The 22,608-nt window shown below is 40.9% G+C and overlaps 1 protein-coding gene across 4 annotated transcripts in view; it reads right to left on the minus strand.

Annotated features, from left to right (window-relative positions):
* Positions 1 to 13,240: 13,240 nt before the first annotated feature.
* The window catches only part of SAFB2 (scaffold attachment factor B2), a 34,763-nt gene continuing 25,395 nt past the window's right edge, over positions 13,241 to 22,608 (minus strand). For 3 of the 4 annotated variants that reach the window (XM_036752669.1, XM_036752676.1, XM_036752695.1), the window contains 6 exons: positions 22,293 to 22,430; positions 20,995 to 21,037; positions 18,172 to 18,296; positions 14,178 to 14,290; positions 13,941 to 14,007; positions 13,241 to 13,613 (listed from right to left, as the gene is read on the minus strand). In XM_036752669.1, the coding sequence (XP_036608564.1) occupies positions 13,481 to 13,613; positions 13,941 to 14,007; positions 14,178 to 14,290; positions 18,172 to 18,296; positions 20,995 to 21,037; positions 22,293 to 22,430 (619 nt within the window). In that variant the 3' untranslated portion in view covers positions 13,241 to 13,480. Of the gene's footprint in view, positions 13,614 to 13,940; positions 14,008 to 14,177; positions 14,291 to 18,171; positions 18,297 to 20,994; positions 21,038 to 22,292; positions 22,431 to 22,608 lie in introns of those variants that run through there. The other variant, XM_036752686.1, reaches the window with a different exon arrangement.

A 22,608-nucleotide genomic window follows, 5' to 3' on the forward strand; every position in this document is an offset into this window, starting at 1 on the left:
GCATTTATGGGAACCCCTAGAGAGAACCTCTACCTGAGACTTTGGGTTTGGGATATGCTAGTTTATGAGATCCTAAAGAAACTGGCAAAATAAATAGATAAATAAATGTTTAGTCTGTAATTATGCAGTTTTCCAGCGTGCTCCCTCACCAGTTAGTACCTTTGAAATGATTTTGTAAAATGCCGTTATTTGTTGATGCATTGAATGTTTAAATCCTGATAGTTGTTGTATTACTGCATACTTATCGATATCAAGTCTGATATTAGAAGCATGGAGTTTGCACTGCTAGAGCGCTGGTGCCCCGTTGAGAAATGTTCACAATTCTCTGTGTTTAAACAGACCTAGACTTCTCACCCTATTGTTAGGTCCTCACGTCCTGCAAATCCATAGGGTAAGGTTTGCCTGTGTGTCTGGAAACTCCAAGGAATCAACTCCTCTGGCCTAATTCTTTCCTTGTGGGAGTCTTGCCTATCTTTGGGGCTTATTTGAATTTGTTTTGCTATTTTCTTTAGCTGAGGCTTCTTGTCCTATTGAATGAGTTTGGAATTCCATTTAGATTGTCCTTGCAGTGGCAGGGATCCATTGGGGGAAATTTTAGGAGCTCTTTGGAATGAAGACCCAAGAAAATATACCTGAACTTCTAAGGGGATCACCTATAGTACAAGTGTCTTTGTGAAGTAAGTGCTATTATAATCTCCACTTTAGAGTTGAGGAAACTGAGGCAGGTTTAAGTTGACTTTAGGTTAAGTGGTTAGTTATAGGTTATATAGTAATATATAGTAATAGGTTAAGTGACTTGTCCAGGGTCACACAGCTGATAAGAATGTGAGGCTGTGTTTGAACTTAGTTCCTCTTGATTCCAGGCCCAGGGCTCTAACCATTGAATGACACAGCTGCCTCTTTTGTGAAGATAAATGAAATCTGTAAATGATATCTGTAAAGAGCTTAGCATAATGCCTGGCATAGAATGGATAGATGGTCACTAAATGCTAGTTCCTCTCCCTTTCTTTTTCACCTTAAAGAAATTCTGGTGTGCCCTGTGTAGAAAGGAGCCACTTGGAAATTTTGCCCAGACCTCAGCTGGACCCAGGACTTATGTACCGGTGGAATTATGGTAGAGTTTTCACCCAGAGCAGTTGGTTTCTCACCAGAGGGCAAGGGGGTGGACTTCCAGTCAACTCCAGTTTCTTAATCCCCATGTGAAGAATTCCATGTGTTCTGGCATTGTTTAAGGAGTGAGTCTTCCTGAGTTGGGAACCTTGATTTTCTTTTTTTAGGAGTTAATTACTGAACCCATTCTGTGGGTGCAATTCCAGAGCAGAGCAAGGAGCAGGAAGAGTATGAAGTACTCTAGCCCTTGGCACCAAGACAAGTCGGTTTGGTTTCTTACATGAGAGTGAAGAGGTGACTTCCAACCTAGTTACAGAATGTCTATATAAGATCCACTTTTTCTCCAAGTCACTTCCCTTGTATGTCATCATGATTCCCCAGAACCAAGCTCCTTAATATCCTCTGCATGGAAAGGTTGCATCAACTGGGCAAATAGGATCTAAGAAGTTTCCAGAGTCCCCCATTACACAAGTTTTTAGACAGCTATCATTTGGCAGAATGATTAGCCTGAATAAGGCAGACCCAAGAAAAATGGGTAGGAAGAAAGACTTTGGCTGCATGTAAGGCAGTGATTCTTAACCTGGGGCCCATTAATATTTTTGTTTGTTTTGTTTGTTTTCACTCGATAGATGTATGTCAATATAACTGGTTTCCTTTGAAATCTCATCTATTTCATTTTAATCATTAAGAAATAATGTTCTGAGAAGGGGTTCATGTGCTTCATCAGAGTGCTAAAGGGGTCCATAATACAAAGAATTTAACAGCCCCTGATATAAAGGCGAACTTGCTAACAATTAGAGCTTCCTAAAGATGTATTTTCTTAGGAAGTAAGAGATTCTCCATCACTGGAGATCCTCAAGCAAAGGCAAGATATCCATGTGTCTGGGATGTTGAGGAGATTCCAGGTCAGAAACAGATTAGACTAGATATCCTCTGATTTCCATTCCAACTCAGAGGTTCTTTGTTGTTTTTGTTCAGTCATTTTAGTCTTGTCTGACTCTTTTTGACCCCATTTGGAGTTTTCTTGGCAAAGATACTGGAGTGGTTTGCCATTTTCTTCTCCAGATTATTTTACAGGTAAGGAACTGAGGCAAACAGGGTTAAGTGATTTGCCCAGGGTCACACAGCTAGGAAGTATCTGAGACAGGATTTGAACACAGGTCTTTGTGGTTTCCTGACTTCAGGCCATGGCTCTACTCACTGTACCACCTAGCTGCCCTAAGAGGTTCTAGGAGTCTATGATTTGGTCTGGCTGCAACAGGAGTGACAGGAATAGGGTAACAATCAATATATTTTATGAGGTTTGACACTGAGGACCTATCATAGAAGAAGTGCAGCTAAGTTCCCTTCCAAAATACCTCCAAACAGATCTAGAAAATGCACCAGATCAAGTCCTAATCAGTAAATCCAAGAGAAAAGTCATAAGCAGTCTTTTTTCAGGCCAGGTCATCATAGAGAGACAGACAGAGAGGTCTGCAGATACTGGGAATGGCTCAGGAAGAGGCTGTGAATCAAGGAAAGAAGAGGTTCCAAATCCAGCAAAAAGGAGTCCATCCTTGTGCATAGTACAGGAATAGATGCCAACTTAGGTTCTCTTGCTGACTACCATTTCTGAGTCACAGATCCAGGGCTGAATAAGGAAGGGACCTGTGTCTAGGAGTAGTATTCCAGACTGAGGTATAGTCACAGGCCCTAGACTGTGTACCAAACAAGGGGCTAATTCAAATGCTAGCAGCAGCTGTATGGTCCTGACCCTAGGAGAGTGGATCTGAGTTCTAGCCTCTAGCCCAATTTGATGCCTATAGTGAAGTAATCAGTGCAGGAACACCAGACCAAAGAGGGGCCTATAGTTCTATCCCTCTGAACCAGTAGAGCTTTCCAGCTGGTTGATAGTGGCTGACTACAGCAGTAGTCTACTGGAACTCAAACCCAGAGAAAGCCCTCAGGAATGTTGTGCAGACCCAAACCCAAGTAAGGAACTTGCAAAGCTCACACCAAGAAGGCAGTGATGAAACTTTATCTTGGATCAGACCACTTTGGGAACACTAAAGGCTTGCAGGTTCCCAGCCGTGGCTGTCCCTATGATCCTAGAACAGCACAACATTCAATATCCTCAAGAAAGCAGCAGCAGTACCAGCACAGACATTCCTTCCAGAAATGCACATAACTTGGCCTTAACATAAAGTCTGAAGTCAGGAAGTAAGTAGGCTGGAAGAATGGACAAGCCAAGGTATAAACCTAGAAGAAGAGAGTAACTCCAACACATCTACAAACAAAGCCTCAAAGAAAAACACAGCCTGGGCATGAATTCAACTAAAATTCTTGCAAAAGATAAGGCAAGTGTTTTAAGATGACTTTTTAAGGTGTTTTTATAAATGAAATGAGAGTACTAGAACATTTATCATAACTGTTAGGTTCCAAGCAGTTTTCCAATAAGTTGCACTCAAGGTATCAATCTCAAGGTTGGAGAAAACAGGAAATACTCAACCACCCAATCTGTAGCACATTAGACTAACTTTGTCCAAATTTGTTGTCTGGTTTGTTTTTATTACTAAGGCAATACCAAAGATTTTCAGGGGCTGCCCTGCTGAAGGACATCAAATTACTACTTCTGAAAGGGTCTCTCTGATGCTCTAGAGTTCTCACTAGCTCGCTATTACATAACCCATCCAAACTTAGAGCTCTTTAATTTGGCTTTCAAGGATCAAAAGACCTTAGAGCTGTTAGAGATTTTAAAGATCATCTATCCCAACCCCTTCAGCTTGCAACTGGAGAAACTGAGGTCCAGAGCTAGAAAATAACATGCCCAAAGTCACAAAGGAAAAGTTTGAACCTGAAAAGGAAAGGAAACAGGAAACTGCCTGTGTGTATGCACCAAGATACACACCATAGAGCTTAGCACAGTGTAGGAAATATAGCAGTAGGGACAGCCTATCACAGGAGACAAAATCCAAAATTGGACCCAGTAATGAAACCCACAGACTCTGATTTGTTGCTGTTGCGTCATTTTTCACTGTGTCTGACTCTCTAAGGCCTTATTTGGGGTTTTCTTGGCAGAGACACTGGAGTGGTTTGCCATTTCCTTCTCCAGCTCATTTTACGGACGGGGACCTAAGGCAAATAGAATTAAGTGACTTGCCCAGGCTATCACAGCTAGTAAGTGTCTGAGGATGTATCTGAACTCAGGTCTTCCTGACTCCAGGCCTGGTGCTCTATCCACTGTGCCACCTAGCTGCCCCTGCCTTAAGATAGATTAAGCAAAAATAACCAGAGACAAATATCTTTACAGAGGAAGACAAAAATTCTAATTTTTTTGAGAGGGGAGGGTAGAGAAACAATATTAAAGACATATGGAAGAAAATATAAACCTAACTCTCATAACTTTAAATGTGAATGAATTAAACAAGCCAATGGATATGACTGAAAAATTACTGAACAACAACTTCTTGACTCTAAGCCCAGCCCTTGAAAATGGTTCTATTTAGGGGTGGCTAGGTGGTGCAGTGGATAAAGCCCCGCCCCTCCCCCCCTTCCACCTGGAGTCAAGAAGACCTGAGTTCAAATATGGCCTGAGATACTTACTAGCTGTGTGAACCTTGGCAAGTCACCTAACCTGTCTGCCTCAGTTTCCTCAAAGGTAAAATGAGCTGGAGAAGGAAATGACAATAACCCTGTTCAATGACCATCTATTCGTAAACATAAGATGGGATGTAAAACAAGGAGATGTATGCTCATCAAAGGTGTTCACCACTGTGGGAGGATATGCAAAAAAGAGTCCAAGATGAAGAGAAATTTCTTGTGGTAATGAGGTCCTCCACATGCTTCTATTTCCAGATCACATATTGGTTGCGTGAAGCCCTGGAATATTGGAGAGCCTCCTGGAGGAGATCGATAACCACTCAAAAGAGTTAGGTTGGACCTTCCATCCAGGTCAGATCAAGTGGTTGAAGAATGTCTATTGCCCAGATTATGACAAGAGCTTATCCATCATTATGTATATTTGGGACAGATGGTGCAGTATAGCACAGAACTGGACCCGGAATTAAACAGGGGGAGGGAGGAAGGTTAGAATGCCTTTAGGAATAAGCATTGCTTCTAAGATCAAATATAAGCTCCTCTATTTTATTTTTAAAACTCTTCACAATCTGGAACCAACTTACCTTTCCAATCTTGTTATACACTACTCCTCTTCCAATGTTCTACAGTATGGCCAGAAGAATAATTTACATACCAATTTAAGCTTTGTGAAACACTTTATCTCATTTGACCCTCCTCATAAGAAGGTGAAACATTATTATCCTCATTTTATATATGTTGCAACTGAGGCTGAGAAAGGTTAAATGATTTGCCCAGGGTCACAGAGTAAACATCTGAGGCTGGGTTTGAACTTGGGTCTTTCTGTCTCCAATTCACTGTGTCCCTGATCCCCTAGCTGCTAGTGCCTTCTCCTCATACATTTACCTGGCATTTATTATCTCTATATTTTGTATATTATTTCTTTATGTACACAGAATTACAGAATCTGAAAGGTAGAAGGGACCTCAGCAGCCATCTAGTCTAACCTAAACACAAAAGGGATCCCCACCATCACATATTCTACAAGTGATTGTCCAGCCTCTGCCTGAAGACCTCACCATCTCTCAAGTCAGCCCATGCTGCCTTGGAGCTCCAATTGTCAGGAAGTTTGTTCATGGCTTCAAGCCTCAATTTGTCTTTTTTCAAATTCTATCTCTTGTTCATAGATATTTGAAGGCAGCTATCGTATCCTCCCTCAAGTCTTCTCTTTCCTAGGCTAAACGCATCCATTTCCTTCAATGGTGCCTCTAAGACGTTAGTAGGCTCAATGCCCTTCCCCATCCTGGCTGCCCTCCCCTGGACACACTCTAAATGATCAATGTCCTTCATTAACCATAGAACCTAAAACTGAACACAGTACTCTAGATGAAGTCTAGTAAGGACTGACTGCAGTGGGACTATTATCTCCTTAATCCTGGAAGCTTTGCCTCTTTTAATGCAGTCCATGTCGTCTCCCCATTTAGAATAGAAGCTGTCTGAATGCAGGAATTGTTTCATTTTAGTCTGTATCCTCAGCACCTAGCAAACCCTTCTTTCCATTCTTGCTTCCACAAGCTTGGTGTAAGCCCTCAACACCTCAGTATAATAGCCAACTGGTTGGTCTCCCTGTCTCTGGCCTCTCCCTACCCTAGTCCAACCTCCATTCAGCTGTGAAAGTGACCTTCCTAAAGCCCAAGCTTAATCATGTCACCTCCTACTCAGCAAACTCCAGCAGCTCCCTATTAATTCCAGAATCAAATATAAAATCCTCTGTTTGACTTTTAAAGCCCTGCATAATCTGGTCCCTTCCTACCTTTCCAGTCTTCTTACACTGTAATCCATATACTGTATGATCCAGCAAACACCGGTCTGCTTGCTGTTCCTTGAATAAGACACTCCATCTCCTGACTATAGGCATTTTCACTGGCTGTCTCCCATTCCTGAAATTCTCTCTCTCCTCATCTCCACCTTCTGGCTTCACTAGCTTCCTTCAAGACTCTCCTTAGATCCCACCTTCTACAAGCCTCTGGTCTCCTCCACTGGTGACTGCCTTAAACTCTGAGTTTACCTCCTATTCACCCAGTTGTTGTTTAGTTGTTTTCAGTCATGTCTGATTCTTTGTGACCCCATTTGGGGTTTTCTTGGCAGAGATACTGGAGTGGTTTGCCATTCCTTTTCCGGCTTATTTTACAGATGAGGAAACTGAGGCAAACAGGATTAAGTGACTTGCCCAGGGTCACACAGATAGTAATGTCTAAGGTCAAGATGAGTCTTCCTGACTCCAAGCCTAACACTCTATCCACTGTGCCACCTTGCTGCCCTATACATTTGCCCTATACATAGCTCATATAGATGTACACAGTCTCCCTGAAAGCAGGGAATGTATTTTAACCTCAGTATCCTCAGTGCTCAGCACAAAGTAAATATTTAATAAATGCTTGCTGTTGTTGACGATGATGACATATACCCTAACTGAGGAGATCACCAAGCTCCTTTAATGACCCACAGCTTCACCAAGAAAGAAGGCCCATCCCTTTAATACAAACATTCTAATGGTGGTATACAGCTGCCGGACATGAGACACAGCAGTCTCCAAAGAACTGAAGAGGACTCCCACAGAGAAGGCAATGGCAGGTGCGACATCTCACCTGCAACCTATCACCAGCGGAGAACGTCAAAGAATGGGAGCAGGAGACAGCGCCCAGAAAAAGCACGATAGGGAGAAATCGAGGAAGGGCATCCTTCAGCACACTGGCCTCACCCATTTTTGTGAGCTTATGGATGTGGACAAGAGTGACACAGGATGGATGGGTTCCCATCCACAATCAGGAGAATTACCAAGTAGACGAGAGCACAGCTCTATTTAAAAGCTTAAAGAGTATATACTGTGCTATAGGAAACGATGAATAGGCGGATTTCTGAAAAACCTGGAAAGACTTACATGAACTGATGCAAAGCGAAGTGAGCAGGACCAGAACATGGTACACAGTAACAGCAGTGTGATGGACTGTGAATGACTTAGCTATTCTCAGCAATACAGTGATCCAAGACAATTCCAAAGGACTCATGATGGAAAATGCTGTCCACCTCCAGAGAATGAACTGATGGTTTGATTGCAGATCAAGGTATACCCTGTTTCACTTTATTTTTCCCCCCTTTGGATCTGTCTTCTTTCATGACTAATATGGTAAGTTTTGCATGATTGAACATGTGTAGCCAATGGTAAATTGCTTACCGTCTCAGGGAGGGGGGACGTAAGGGTGGGAGAAAATTTGAAACTCAAATTTTCAAAAAAATGTTAAGAAATTGTTTTTACCTGTAATTGGGGGAAAAAATAAAATATTATTTTAAAAAACTTCGAGAGTATAGTTTACCAAGACTGAGTCATGTAGTGGGAAGAGCATTGCATCTGGAATCACAGGGCCTGTATTCGAATCCTGGTTCTGCTCCTTACTATCTTTGTGACTTCAGGCAAGTGTTTTCACTTACTTCTCTCAGCCTCAGTGGCCTCACCTGTGAAATGACAGGTGGTAAATGATCTCTAAGGTTTTTTTCTCCTCTTAGTCCCAAGATTCAGATCAGTTTTCTGACAATCATTTTGTGAGGCTGAGAAGGGTATTGTTATCCCCATTTTGAAGAGGAGTAAACTTAGGCTCCTAGCAGTAAAATCACATACCCAAGCTTACATAGGATGTGGTATAGGTGGGCCTCAAATCCAGGACTATGCTGTCTCTCATGATTCCCTCCATCCTACCTGAGGGGAGTTGAATAATTAAAGATCTGGTGATGAAAGGCGACAAGAAATCACAGTGACTTACCTGATGTTCCTTGTTCATGATATTACATTTCCCACCTCTGCACCTTTGCCCAGACTATCTCCCCATGTCTGGAATGCTGTCCTTCTTCCTTACTTCTACCACTTGGAACCCTTAGATCCTTTCAAGTCTCAACTTACTAAGTGCTACCCCTTACACTGGGCCTTCCTTGATTCCCTCAGTTGTTAGAACTCCCACCAACCTAAAAAATTTACTTAGCATTTATTTTGTATTTACTTGTTTGAGTGCTTGTGACTTCTCCCAATAGAATATAAGCTTCTTGAGGAGCCTGAGGGTGGGACTGCTTTATTTTTGTCTTCGTATCTCCACTGTGCCTAGCACAATACCCAGCACATAGTAAATGTTTAACAAATGTTTGTCAGACTGCATTGATTTGAACAATATGACAGCCTTCCAAAGGTTGGGAACAGCAGGCCAAATCCAAGTCGGTCATGTAGTCAGTGAGTGTTACTGGTCTTGCAGTTTTAGCTTTTTAGTTAACCAAAGCTCCCAGTGAGAATCCAAGTCTCCCCTTGGAGACAAGAAGGAATTATTTCCAAATACGCAGCAACCGTAGAGTGAGGGATGTTGAATTTAGTCAGCAATGCCTGCAGGCTTTCCTCCATGACATGGGGCTCAGAGCAGAGCTCTCTCCAAAAATGACTCAGAGCCCCCATTCAAGCAGGAAAGCTCAGAGAATTGCTACCCACCTCAATTCCAACCCGCAAAAGCTTTGTGGTGTATCCACCAACCTGCTTTTAATGTTTTTGATTTCACCTGCTACCTGGGGAGTGGATTTTCAGATTCACTTTTAGATGAAACATGCCAGAAGGAAGACCAGAGCACTTTGTGAGGAATGACAATTGTTCGGGGAGCTCAAGCAGGGACACTGTCAGACTTGTAGGGATAATGGAAGGGAGAGCCAGGTTTCCAGGGTACTATTTGGGACACTTTTAACTCTCAACTGCCTGGAAGCAATTTGGCCCAGGGAAAAAACTAGGAATACATCAGTTCTAAAACCCATCAAAAGTATGCATCAGCTACAGAGAAGTATGGGAGAAGGGTATGAAGCACTCAGTTCAAGACGTTATGACATCCATGGTAGATGACACCTTGGACCTAACTCTGGAAAAATCCCTATTCCTATGGGATTTTCAGGTTTAGCAAACACTTTTCCTCAAAACCCTGTGAGATAGGGAGCGCAAGTACAATGAGCTCTATTTTTCAGAGGGACAGAGATACTGACTCATCCAAGATTATAGTTAGTGTCAGCGCTGAGTTTGAACCCTGGTCTTCTGGTGGCAGGCACTGTGGTAGTGCCTTCCCTGGGTCAGTAGTTAGGGCACTGGGTCTAGTTAGAGACCCTGGTTTCAAATCCTGCCTTTAAGACTTAGTACCTACCCGTGTAACCTTGGGACAAGACGCTGCTGAGCCTCAGTTTCCTCATCTGCAAAATGAGGTTGGCCTGGATGCTTCTGAGGTAATATCCAGATCAATGATCTCTGAATCCCAATTTTAGCACTCCTTCCCATGACACCACAGAGATGAATGGTTAGGGATGGCCAATAAGAAAAGTTTCCAGTAGTTTAAATCAAGCCATGAATAAACTGACACAGTGATAGATCCATGTGCTAATCAATGTAGTTACTCTCTCTGATGGTGCAATGTAACTCATCCATAACTTTCCATAAATCTTCCACAGGTGATCCTCCCATTGGTGCCAAGAGCTTTCCTCTAGTCTATATCTAGTTTATTCTATTAAATAATCATTTACTAAGCATCTACTATATTCCAGCCTGGTTTAGTGGACAGCAGACTTGGAGTTCACATCTTGTCTCTGGCAGACTAGCTGTGTGACCCTGGACAAGCCATTTAACTTCCCAGTGGCTTGGGAAACCCTCTGAGACTGTCCTACAGTAGTTGCCAATCGGCACTGGCAGAGTTATTTTTGTTGGGAGTTCTCAACAATGAAATCATAGGTACATACCAAAAAAACAAAACAAAAATCCGTGCGCTGGGTGCTAGGGACACAAATGTAAAAAACCGACAGGATCTTTGATCTCAAGGGCTTTCCATTCTGCCGGGGGAAGACAACCTCTGCATAAATACATGCAAATTAAATACAAATGAACGTCACGGGGTAGGAGAGCGCCGCTAACTTAAAGGATTAGGAACAGTCTTTCTTAAGAGGCAGCCCTTCGCATTTTGTGGGTAGTGATGGATCACGAGGCCATGGCTGTGCTTTGGTGATACCTTGAGGTTGCCCACCCCTCTTCCTAGTCATACATTGGCTAATATATTTCATGGTATTCGGCCCAATGTTTCCTTGATAAACAGCTTGCAGCCCACTCATACTAAGGATGCATCTCTCCCTTGTCTTTCGAATGACCTGAAACTTTCAAGATTTCTATGTTTTGTAGCCATCAAGTTAACAAGCATTTATTAGGTACCTACTACACGCCAGGAACCAAGTGGGGATACAAAGCAGCTCTGCAGAATTAGTAATTTAAAAAAGATGAACTTCTGTTCTGGGAGAAACTTGGAGTTATTAAAAGCACTGCACTATTTCCCAAACGGAATCCAGCCTACTCTCCTATTACATTTCGGGTCCAGTTCGTTGTTCACTGGCAGTCTCTATTCCAGATATCTGTCCTGATGGCCAAAGCTATAGGCTGCCCCATCCAACCGTATATTATGATCTCTAGGTAGTAAGCTTAGTTGTTGTTGTGTAGCCCTTGGGTGCCTCATGACGACTTTCTAAGATTAGAAATTACTGATTTGCAGTGATAGGTATTTTGTCACTGAAGAACAGACCCATCCTTCCACCTTCCCCCTCAAAATGATTTTTCTAGGCATTTGGTATTAGCCCCTCTCTTCACATACTATGGACAAAAAGTATTACTCCAATTCACAGGTGTGAATGCCAGCTGTCCAGATTCTAGCTGTGTGACTTGTGGCAAGCAACCTGAACTCTCTAGACTCTTTCTTTACCCTTAAAATCGGAAGATTGCACCAAGTGAATTTAATACTGTGAGCCTATGAAGAAGGCAGAAAGTTATCAAAAGTCCTAGGTTTGCAAGCAAGGGACTGGAGTTTGATCTTGGAACTTGCCATACAAACCACAACTTCCCTTGCCTTGTTTTCTTGTGTAATGACAAGAGCTGTCCTGGGTCTAAGGTACCTAATTTGAAACTCAACAACTTAGACTTACGCGCTGTTTCCACCTCACCATAACACCACTTTAGACCTCAGTACAGTCCTTCAAGCGAAAGCTGGATGACCACCAATCTGTTATTGGGGATTTCTGTTCAGGTAAACGGGTTGCCCTGCATGGCCTCTCAAGCCCCTTCCAACACTGAGATTCCAGGGCAAGCCTTTGTCCAGGGTAAGGCTACGTCAGTGAAACACACGACACCAAACTGGAAAGGCTTCACTTAAGGACTTGGGAATGGATTGTCATCTGAGAAATGGTCTGAGGAATCATGGGATGGGAAGGTTGAGGCCAAGGGTTATTCTTTGATCTTAGTAATGAAAAAGATGTAAGAGATGCAGACATTTGTAGCTATTTCATAAGAGGACGTATCGATGCCAATAAAATCCCAACCATCTCTGAAATACTGAAACACAAATAGTTGTCTCAGTAAATGACCTTTAACTATCCTATGGTTTTCATCACTTGAAACTGTTCGCTACATAGTCCCTGGGGTGTCTAACCACATACTTAAAATTGTGCTCATTTACTTCTTATCCCAAAGCTAATTTTTAAAGTTTTAGATTTCTAATGGGGAGAGCTGAATAAATACAAAACCTCATCATGCTTACCAGAATTCTGTTGTAGGAGCAGCTGTTTAACAAAGACACAAAAGAAGCCAAAGTACCAGGCCCTGGAGACATTGCAAACCTTTTAAAGATTACATGATTTCTAAGACACTTTTCGGCTCTAATTTCTGTGATCCCAAGATCCAATCACCAAGCAGTGATTAGGCACCTACTATGTGACAGGCACTGTGCAAAGTGATGAGGATGCATGGATAAAAATCAAGCAGCTCTAGTCAAATAGCTTGTACTACTGGGGAAGACATAGACTACTTAGGAACATACAGAATAAATTCGGGGGAGGTTAGTGAAAATGGGTGAACACTAACCACTGGGGTGGAAGGGTGGGCTAGGGAAAGGCTGCATGCACAAAGTAGTGTTTGAGCTGTTTTGGAGATTCTATGAGGCACAGGTATGTGAGTTGGGGAAAATACACCATCTGATGTATGAGGACAGCCAGCTGAAAGAGACAGGAAGCAAAGCATTACTGAAATCAAGGTAAAACTAGATAGAGTGCAGGGAAAAGGAGTAATATATTAATGAGGCTGGAACAGTAGACTGGAGCCAGATCACAAGAAACTTTAATAGTCAGACATAGCTATATTACCACACATCTTCCTAACAAGAGCTTTTGAAGTTTCAGAATATACAGGGAAAGGGGAATTGCCTGGGTTTCAGAAGATCTGGACTCCAGGGCCACCCACTACCACTGACTTGCTTCGTGATGTCACTGGCAACCTTTCCCCTATGGGTCTTGGTTTCCCCATTCATAAGGTTAAACTGAGCGCTCAGCAGTGAAGAGTAGGAGCAAAAGGAGAAGATCGTGTAAAACATTCAAGACAACATGTAGTTTCAGCTCCTAACAAGTAAATGATAGGGCAAGACAGCATTTTTGGACATCAATTGTGTAATAAAGCTTTGTCAAACTCTAGAGAAACAAAGAGCAGCAGTAACTGTAAACTTTTATTAATGGAAAATGGAATGCTTCATTAACAGAAACTCTTTAAAGAAATGGTATGAACAAAAACACATTTATTACAAAAAAACCCAAATGAGTTCACATCGTATTGAGCTTCAATATGGTGGCAGAGTTCAAAAAAAAAAAAGACCCACAAGTCCAAGGGAACCCTGGCTAAAACAACTCAATACTGCCGCCACCTAACAACAAAACAAGAAGTTACTACTTAGTATCGGCGGGTGAAGTGAGGGTGACTGCCTCGGTTGGCTCTGTCCTGTGCTCCAAATCCTCTGCCTTGTACTGCACCACCCTGCATCATGTGGCCCTGGGAGTTTCCACCTTGCGCAAAGCCGCCACGCCTAGGAACAAATTCAAACTGTTTTCCTTGAAGTGTTTTTTTAAAAGTTTTCATTGCAACATTGTTCAGTACGATTCTGTAGCATTTACATCTCTCTTGATTTTTTTCCCCTGTTGATCAGATGCACCAGATGAGAAAAGCACTACAAACACACACTGAATTCCAGGAAATTGAAGGTTATTTGCATAAGTTGGAAATATCTGATTTGTTTTCAAAACATTCAACCAAGCAAGTTGAACTAACATGCAAAAGAGAGATTGTGTGTTTAAAAGGGAGAACAAGTGAAGAAGCAGGAACAAATCTACTATCGTCGGACAAAACTTCTTACCCCGACATTCCTCCCCGATTCACCATATGGCCTGGTCCTGAATGACCAGACATGCCTCTCTCACCACCTAGAAAACAAGAAAAAAGTTTTCAAATACTTCAATGTGACTTAAAAGATAATTTTATTTTGAGACTCCCAAGAGTTATATGGTGTACATGAGAGAGAAAGAAAAAAGGGACCTGGATCACATTAGGGAATCTCCAAACTGACGAGTTTTATAGTGAATTGGCCCCATACCTTGCCACCTCTCATGATCTCGGCCCATCATTCCTCCATCCACGCTGCCCTGCCAAGAACGATCCTGATGATCCTCTATCCTTTGGGTATGTTCTCCCCACTCACGGCCACCCCTTCACCAATAAATAAATAAATAAATGAATAGATGATAAAGTAAAATTACTTAGATGATATTTTTAGCCATTATGTAACTAACTACTCCTTATGGTATTTAATAACAGACAATTCCTCTAACTGAAACTGAGCTAGGGCTGTAAAAAGTTTGATGGCCAAAGTTTCAGATGCTCTGTCACTCAGACATTTCATCTCTCAGGGCCTCAGTTTCTTTCCTTTATTAGAGGAGGACTAGATAAAGAGAATACTGTTCTCTTTTCTACTTCTCAGCTAATAAAGACCAACAGTTGCTCTGAGGCTACTTTCCAAACTGTAATGTCAAAATTAGATAGGCAAACTGTGTATCCTAAAACTAAAATCCTAAACTGGCACTCAGTTTACAGAGCCCATGCTGATCTCACTGGCCTTAGGGCAAACACACCAACATGTGAAAGATAACTTAATTTTTTATAACTATGCATGTATAATATCAGCATAGCCACACGCGACAGCTTAATTGGCTACATTTTTTCAGCTAGACTATGATGACGCCACAGAGAATCGTGCAACTACATGTAATTATATCAGAAATGCTCAGCCTACAGTCATAATAAAATATCAATATTTTTTAATATTCTTGTGGGCAAATCCTCATCTTTAAGTTTTCTGATGATTTTTCAGGCAAAACTGATTAAATCAGAATGGACAGGAGAATTTATACCAACTTATCTCCAATAACAGACTGATGTTCAGCTCCCATAGACTCTGACACTTAATAATTAAAACCTACACACAAAAACTGTTATCGGGACCCAAATTCCAAAAATGAATAAAAGTATTTCAAGCCAGAAGGGACTTCAGAGATAGTTCAGTCCAATGCCATCATTTTATAGATATGGAATGTAAGGATTTAATTACTTCTCTTTTCGGGGTCAAGCCAAAGCAAGTCAAGAAGCATTTATTTATTAGTCTACTATGTGCCAGGAACTCTGTTAAAGGCTAAAAATACAAAGAAAAGTGGAAAACAGTCCCTGCTCTCATGGAGCTCAAAGTCCAATGGGGGGTGGGGGGAGGGAAGGGAACACAACACACAAATACCTGTACAAACTATACATACATATATACATACATACATAGGATAGACATAATAGAGAAAAGGTACTAAAATTAAGGACTAGGAAATGAGAAGGGAGAGTTCCAGGTATGTGGGACAACCACTGAAAATGCTCAGTCAGGCAATGACTATGCAGATGGGGTGTCTTGTGCAAGGGCAGCAAGGTGGTCATATGGACTGAAGTGTAAGAAGACTGGGAAGCTAAGACAGGCGATGAAGGGTTGGTGAGCTTAGGTGACTAGGATGGTGGTACCCTTGACAGTAATAGTAAAGTTAGGGAGCGGGAGGAGGCAGAAGAGAAGATGAGTTCATTTTACGATGTCTAGGAGACATCCAATTTGAGATGTTTAAGAAGCAGTTGGAGATGTAGGACTGGTGGTCAGCGGAGAAAGGTTAGGGATGAATGGCTGAATAATCTGAGAATCATTTGCATAAAGATAATTGAATCCATGGGAGCTGAGTAAAATCAATGGAGGGAGAAGGCAGCCCAAGACAGAGCCTTGAGGGAGACCCACCATATGCAGGTAAGAACTAGATGAAGATATAGAAAGGGACACTGAGAAGGAGAGATCAGACAGGTAGTAGAAGATCCACGAGAGAATAGTGTCATAAAAATATAGGGGAGAATGGATGTCAAAGAGGATGACAGTGTCAAAAACTGCAAAGAAGTCAAGAACATTGAAAACTGAGGAAAGGCCATTAGTTTTGGAGATTAAGAACTCATTGATAACTTTGGAGAGAATAGTTTCAGCTGAATGATGAGGTTGGAAGCCAGACTGCAGAGAGTTAAGAAGAGAGAGAGAGAGAGGAATGGTAGACACAGATTGTAGACCACCTTTTTTCAAAGGGATAGTGTCAGGGGCAAAAGGGAGGAGAGATATAAAACTCTTTCTGTCTTCATCTAATATGTATATATCTCATAGTTATTTTCACATTTGCCTCTCCCATTAGACTGTGAGCTCCTTGAGGGCTTGGACTATTTTTTGCCTTTCTTTGAATCCTCAGCACTTAATATAGTGCCTGATACACAGTAGGCAATTACAGACAGTTCTTGCTTTGTGTAAATTCACACCATGCAAAATTAAGACTTTGTATGAAGAATTCTACTGAGGAAAAGGTGCAGGGAGGAGTCACATAAGGGTGGGAGGGAAGGGAACCACCTCCAGGGCTTCCACTTCCCAAGAGGAATTAAAGAGAAAGTTGATTGGCGGGGAACGTAACAGAAACATGTATGAAGGGAGTTGAGAAAAAAGCGTGCCCTCAGTTCATATCCAATTTTCATGGATTTGACAAAGATAAAATATTCAAGGAATTCAACAACAAAATAGTAAAATTAACACAAGAATTGAAACCAGAAGTGAATGAGAATGATATGGATGAGTTGAGTCTCATGTGGAATGAGAATCTGACTGAGCTGCTATCCACAAAGACTACCGAAGAAAGGGAAGCATTGGAACCCTGAGTTGAACCAAAAAAGTTCACAACAGGTGGCAGAAGCACTTCATCAAGCCACTGTCCAAACACCTCTTGATAACTTCACAAAAAAAGTTCCACAGCCAACCACCAGCAATAAAGGCTAGAAGCACTGGGTGAGGAAGGAGCAACATACTGTACACCTATGTTAACTTTACTGTATAGTACTGCGCATAATTATAAATTTTACCCTTCATTTCATAATTCTGTTTATCATGATACAGTATTTAATATGTCTGCATTCTAGTACATTTTATGACCTGTATAAAGGTATTATTTTGTGTATATCTTTGTTATATAGGCTAAGTGAGGTGGGCATTAGGTAAAAATTGCATTATATAGAGGTCTATAGAATAGTCCACTTATATAAAGGGAGAACTCTCTGTACTTAATAAAACAAATGCTTAATTGACTTGCCCAAGATCACATAATTACTAAACTGAAGCAGGATCTGAGTCCAGATTCCAAATATGAAGTTCTTTCTATTATAATGGGGTTAAAAAATGGGGTGAGGGGAAGAAAACTTTCTCTGTTGCCAGTCGAAAGATCTTACAGTTAAGATTATACTAATGAAGTGTGACAAACAAGCCTGATGCCTAGGAGTGTTGGAAAGGGAACTAAATTATGGAATCAAAAGACCTGGGTTCAAATCTCAGCTGCCATGACCCTGGCAAATTGCTTAACATCTGTAAGACTCAATTTCCTCATCTGCAAAATAGATACAATATTTACACTGCCTGCTTCACAGGTTTGTTGTGAAGTAAACATTTTGTAAAGCGTAAAGTGCAAAAGAAATGCGAAATATAATTTTCATCACCATCAAGAAATGGTTAAAAATACAGTTTGTACATTCTATTTAAGAAACTTGGGAGATACACACACACACACACACACACACACACACACACACTCTCTCACTCTCTCTCTCTCTCTCTCTCTCTCTCTCTCTCTCTCTTCCATCAAAAAGCAGTTAAAATAAACTTAAAAGATATTCAGGAAGATTCTCGTTTGGAATGCCAAAATGCATGACGCTAGGTACCTTTGTCTTTCCTTTGAAAATGGGAGTTGCTCTGTAGTAAATGGCCCTGAATACATCTAGCAGTTAAAAAAAAAAGGCCAGAATTCAGTAAAACTCCCAGATTTCCAAGCCAAAACCAAGTAGGCCTGGCTGCTCCTTGCTGAGTAACAGTTTTCTAGGCAAAATTGTGACACTGAACTGAATTGTTAAGAGAACTAGGATGGCTACTATCCCGCTAATAGTATGAAGTCTAAAAAAATCTGAGGCATGTAACTTTTCTCCTTAACATTACTAACCTGGGTGGTGGAGGAGGCAGCCCCCTTCCTTCACTCATTCTCTTGTCAGAACCATAGCTGCCCCACCCATCTCGTGAGTCCCGTCCATGACGCTCTGGTCCTCCATGGCGATCATCTGCATAGTGCTGAAAGGTAGAGAAGTAACACAATAATGCTCTCTTGTTCATTAGATTGCTAAGTAACACTGATGCAGAACAAAACACCAATCCTTCTAATTCACATTTATGCCATGCTTTTAACTTTGCAAAGCTATCTTTCCTCATGACAATCCTATGTACAAGATGATGAGACTGCTAGTCAAAATGGTGAACAAACTTGCCCAAGGTCATACCACCCAGTAAGTATTGGAGCTAGGATCTGAAGCTTAATCTAAGTTCAGGCCTTTTCCAGAAGAAAAACACTGCCTTGCCACCTTTTTGTGGTAGTGTTAGTTACTTCAAAGTTACGCTTCACTCAACAGACCTGTTACTGACATTTAAAATGTAAGATTTAGCTTGAAAACTCATTTCATTACTATTCCACTTCAGACATCAGCTTGAACACATTTTTTTTTTACACAGCTAGATCCCAAAGAGCGTGAATGAATCCTGTCAAGTGGTCATGTGTATTCAAATTTGTACTATTCAAAATTAAAATTATGTAAAATATGGCAATTGGTTCCAATCTTGTGGAAATATGCCATGTTCAAATAACAAAACCACTTCACTGGATTTGCTATTCATACTAATGAGGACCCAGCTTTAGCATCTTACTATGTCACAGGTCTCCCAACTTCTTTTCTTTCACAAATGACACCTGTATTTAACTGAGAGAAAATTAAGATGTTCCTTAGCACTGCCTCCAACCCCCACCTCTTGCTTGAAAACTCCAGCCCATAGGCACAAGGATGTCACCCTATTCCTAAAACATACCTTCTGACCTTTCAGCTAAGTGATGTAGTGATCCTGGGGCTGGATTCAAATCTGACCTCAAATACTTAACTAGCTTGGTGACTCTGGGCAAACCACTTAATATCTCAACCTCAATTTCCTCATCTGTAAAATGGAGATAATACTAGCATGAATCTCCCAGGACTGTCATTAGGGTCAAACGAGATATCATTTGTAAAGTACTCAGCGTGGTGCCTAATACATAGTAGGCACTTAAAAAAATACTTGTTTCCTTCCTTCTCAACTAACCAGTAAAACTTTGTATTTCTGTTCCGCTGAATAAAGCTATTTAATAATTATGGCTTTAGAGAACCAAAAACTATGACCTATAATAAAACGATATTCATGTATAAAAAACATAATACTCAAACTGATGAGGTAGCACTGTTCCACCTTTCAATGGAAAAATATTAACAAATCAAAAGGGACAAAACATATATTTGGACCTTGACACACCTTGTGATCAATATAAAGTATTTTGGTTAGAACAGCCATTGCTATTAGACTACCACCAATTCCTTGAAAGAAAAACATTCTGGTAACAAAGATAGTTGTGGAAATGAAAACTATTAATATCATGATTATGACTCATGGCTCTGGAAAATATTCAAGGCAAACCAAAGAAATGAACCAAATCTCATATGCTTCCGAAATCTTTTAATTTGATATTGACTAACTTATTAAAGGAATCAAACATGGCCTAATCTATCAAGCCAGCCCACTCTGGCCATCTTCTTGCACTCCATACTCTACTGCTACACATGCTACATCACTTGGATCTCCAGGGACCATGCTCTGGGGGACTTACTCCACTCACCCACCTCTCACCCTGCACTGTTCAGACTGTTTGGTACGTGAGGGAACTCACAGGGACCACTTGCTGAGAGTCAGTGCAGTAGAACAGAGGTGTCAAACACGCAGCCCACAGGCCTGCAGCACTCTCAACCGCAGCCTGAACCAGATTAAAATGCAACTAGGAAATATTTAACAAAACGAATAAAATTACAGTAAGACACAGATAGCTCACACTACATTTTTAAACTTAGTCAACACACAGCCCCCAGGGATCCTTATCTACAGATTAGTGGTTCTCATTTCTATTTTGGTTTGACACCACTGCAATAGAGCACTGGGCTTGGGAATCAATAAAATCTGGGTTCAAATCCCACCTGACACTTACTAGCTGTTGTGACCCTGGGTATATTACTTAAGCTCTCTGGGGCTCAGTTCTTTCGTTTATAAAACAAGGGGCTGGACTCATTGACTGCTAAAACCCACTTTCAGTTCAAAATCTATGATCCTATAAAACCTTCTAATAAAATATTCACCTGGTCCTTAATATACTATATTACTGTTAACTTTCTCACAAATACACCCTTTCTTCAAAATATTGAACACCTTCAAGACAGATATTGTGCCATACTTTTTTTAGTACCTGCTCCCTAACCCCATATCTAGAATGTCTAAGTGGCAGGCATTTGTACACAAGAACTTAGTGGTTGTTTTTTTTTTTTTAAATCAGATTCTCATCAGTTATTTTGGTTCTCTATAGTTAAGAAAAAAAGAAAAATAACTTGCACTTTTTATAATTTACCAAGTATTCTTTCCCATCCTGTCCCCCTCCCCCACCCTACCCCATTCAATGAGGTATATGGTACAGGTTTTATTCCTATTCCATATTTAATTGCCAAAAGAATGAAGAAGCCTAGACAAGGTCACAGAGCTACTGAATGCCAGTCTGGCTTTGAACCCAAATCTTGTGATTTCAAGTCAAGGGCTCTGCTGCCATACCCACCCTGTCACTCATTCTGCCAGGAGGAGCTCAAGTCTAAAAGTTACTTAAACTACCAAGAAGAGTGAATGTGTTAGAAGGAGATCTCAAGATTTAACTCACCTGCCCATCTCTTTCTCCCATCACTGACCTTGAACCTTCCCTCCTGGGAAACAAAAACAATTATTAAAATACCAATGGGTAGTTCTTTCTATCATTCTCATGAAGTCTAAATCAAATTTCTCAAGTGAAATCTAATGCTATTTCCAGAAGGCACAGATTTCATTTCTAACCAATTTTCCAGGGAGAAAAATGAAGTGACTATAATGCTCAGATACCTTTGCAAAAATCTTCCACAAGCACCTCTCACCTACTCAAATCTCTGACAAGAAACTTCACACCGAGACAGAATTTTGATCATTTATGAGGTTGGTCAGAGAGAACAAAAATAGCTCAGATGAATGCAAAATCCACAGAAGCGCCAAAACTTCTGAATGTTAACTAACAAGTCCAACTCTGATACCAAATATTTTCCCAGAGCTAAAAATAATAATGAAATTAACTAACTTGTAATTCACCTTTCATCTCTTTTCCTTTCTCTCCTCTGGTGGAAGAGCTAAAGAGCACTGAAATGGCCAAAAGAAAGGCAGCTCAAAGTACAGCCATAGGATTCACAACATGAAAAATTTGGAACTAATTCTACAAAGCAGGCACACTCCCTATTTAAAACAAGGACTGACTCATATGGCCAGTCTTCCAAAATCTAGATCCTAATGGGAAATGAAATCTATTCTGCCCCTTGTACTTTATTCTCTTTGCTAGAGCTGTGAACGAACTCTGGGTGTATCAGTGGAAGAGAAATACTCGATTTAAATTAAAATGTGGAAGTCTAAAAACCATGGAGTAGTTATGGAAGAATGAAATGGTGTGGGTAAATGTGGGTGACTCAAACATAAATTTTAGTACACCTAATATTTTCTAAAAATTGAGACTAATTTATTTATTTTTTAATGGACTAATGGACCTAAAAGGAAACACCAAAATGTCAGGCCAACAACTTGGTTTGTATAAAGAGTGCTGGACTATGAATCAAGAGACCTAGATTCTGGTAGTAATTAACTGCCTGTGCTCAAGGAAAGAACAACCTTTTGCAAAATGAGAGGGGTTCTTCCTTCTAGCTTTGAAATTATGGTTTTGTGAGTTTTCTCAGAAACTTCTACATGCCATCCAAATTTGTTCACTGTATCTAAGGAGGGATCATAGATTCAGCAGGTCAAAAGTTCTTGGTTAAACATGTTCCAAAAGTAAAGCACAATTACAAAGAACGATATCACAGCTGCATTTATGTCCTATTCAGAAAAGGAAATACCTAAATGCATGAGCCTACATATCTGAATACGAAGAGAACAAGAAGAGCTAACCTGTCCACTGAATGGTCCTGGTATCGGCTTCGGTCCCTGTGGTCAAAATCATGAAAACGATCTTGTCGGCTAAACTCAGATCGGTATCTGTCATCAAGAGCAGCTCGTTTTCCTTCTGGCCAATATGAATCATCTCGTCTGTGTTCCCCCCCAAAAAAGTATTTAATTTGTAAAAAAGAATAAAAGAAAACAGAAGAAAAAGCATTCTCTCTAGACCAAGTTTCATTTAAAATGTCCTGCAGGGCTAATCTGTGCACATTCAATCATTATCATTTTGATCTGATAAATTAAAATCCCTCAAACTGCCAAGAGGCAT

The sequence above is a fragment of the Trichosurus vulpecula genome, chromosome 1 (genome assembly GCF_011100635.1).
Source record: "Trichosurus vulpecula isolate mTriVul1 chromosome 1, mTriVul1.pri, whole genome shotgun sequence".
In the NCBI taxonomy this organism is placed as follows: Eukaryota; Metazoa; Chordata; class Mammalia; order Diprotodontia; family Phalangeridae; genus Trichosurus; species Trichosurus vulpecula.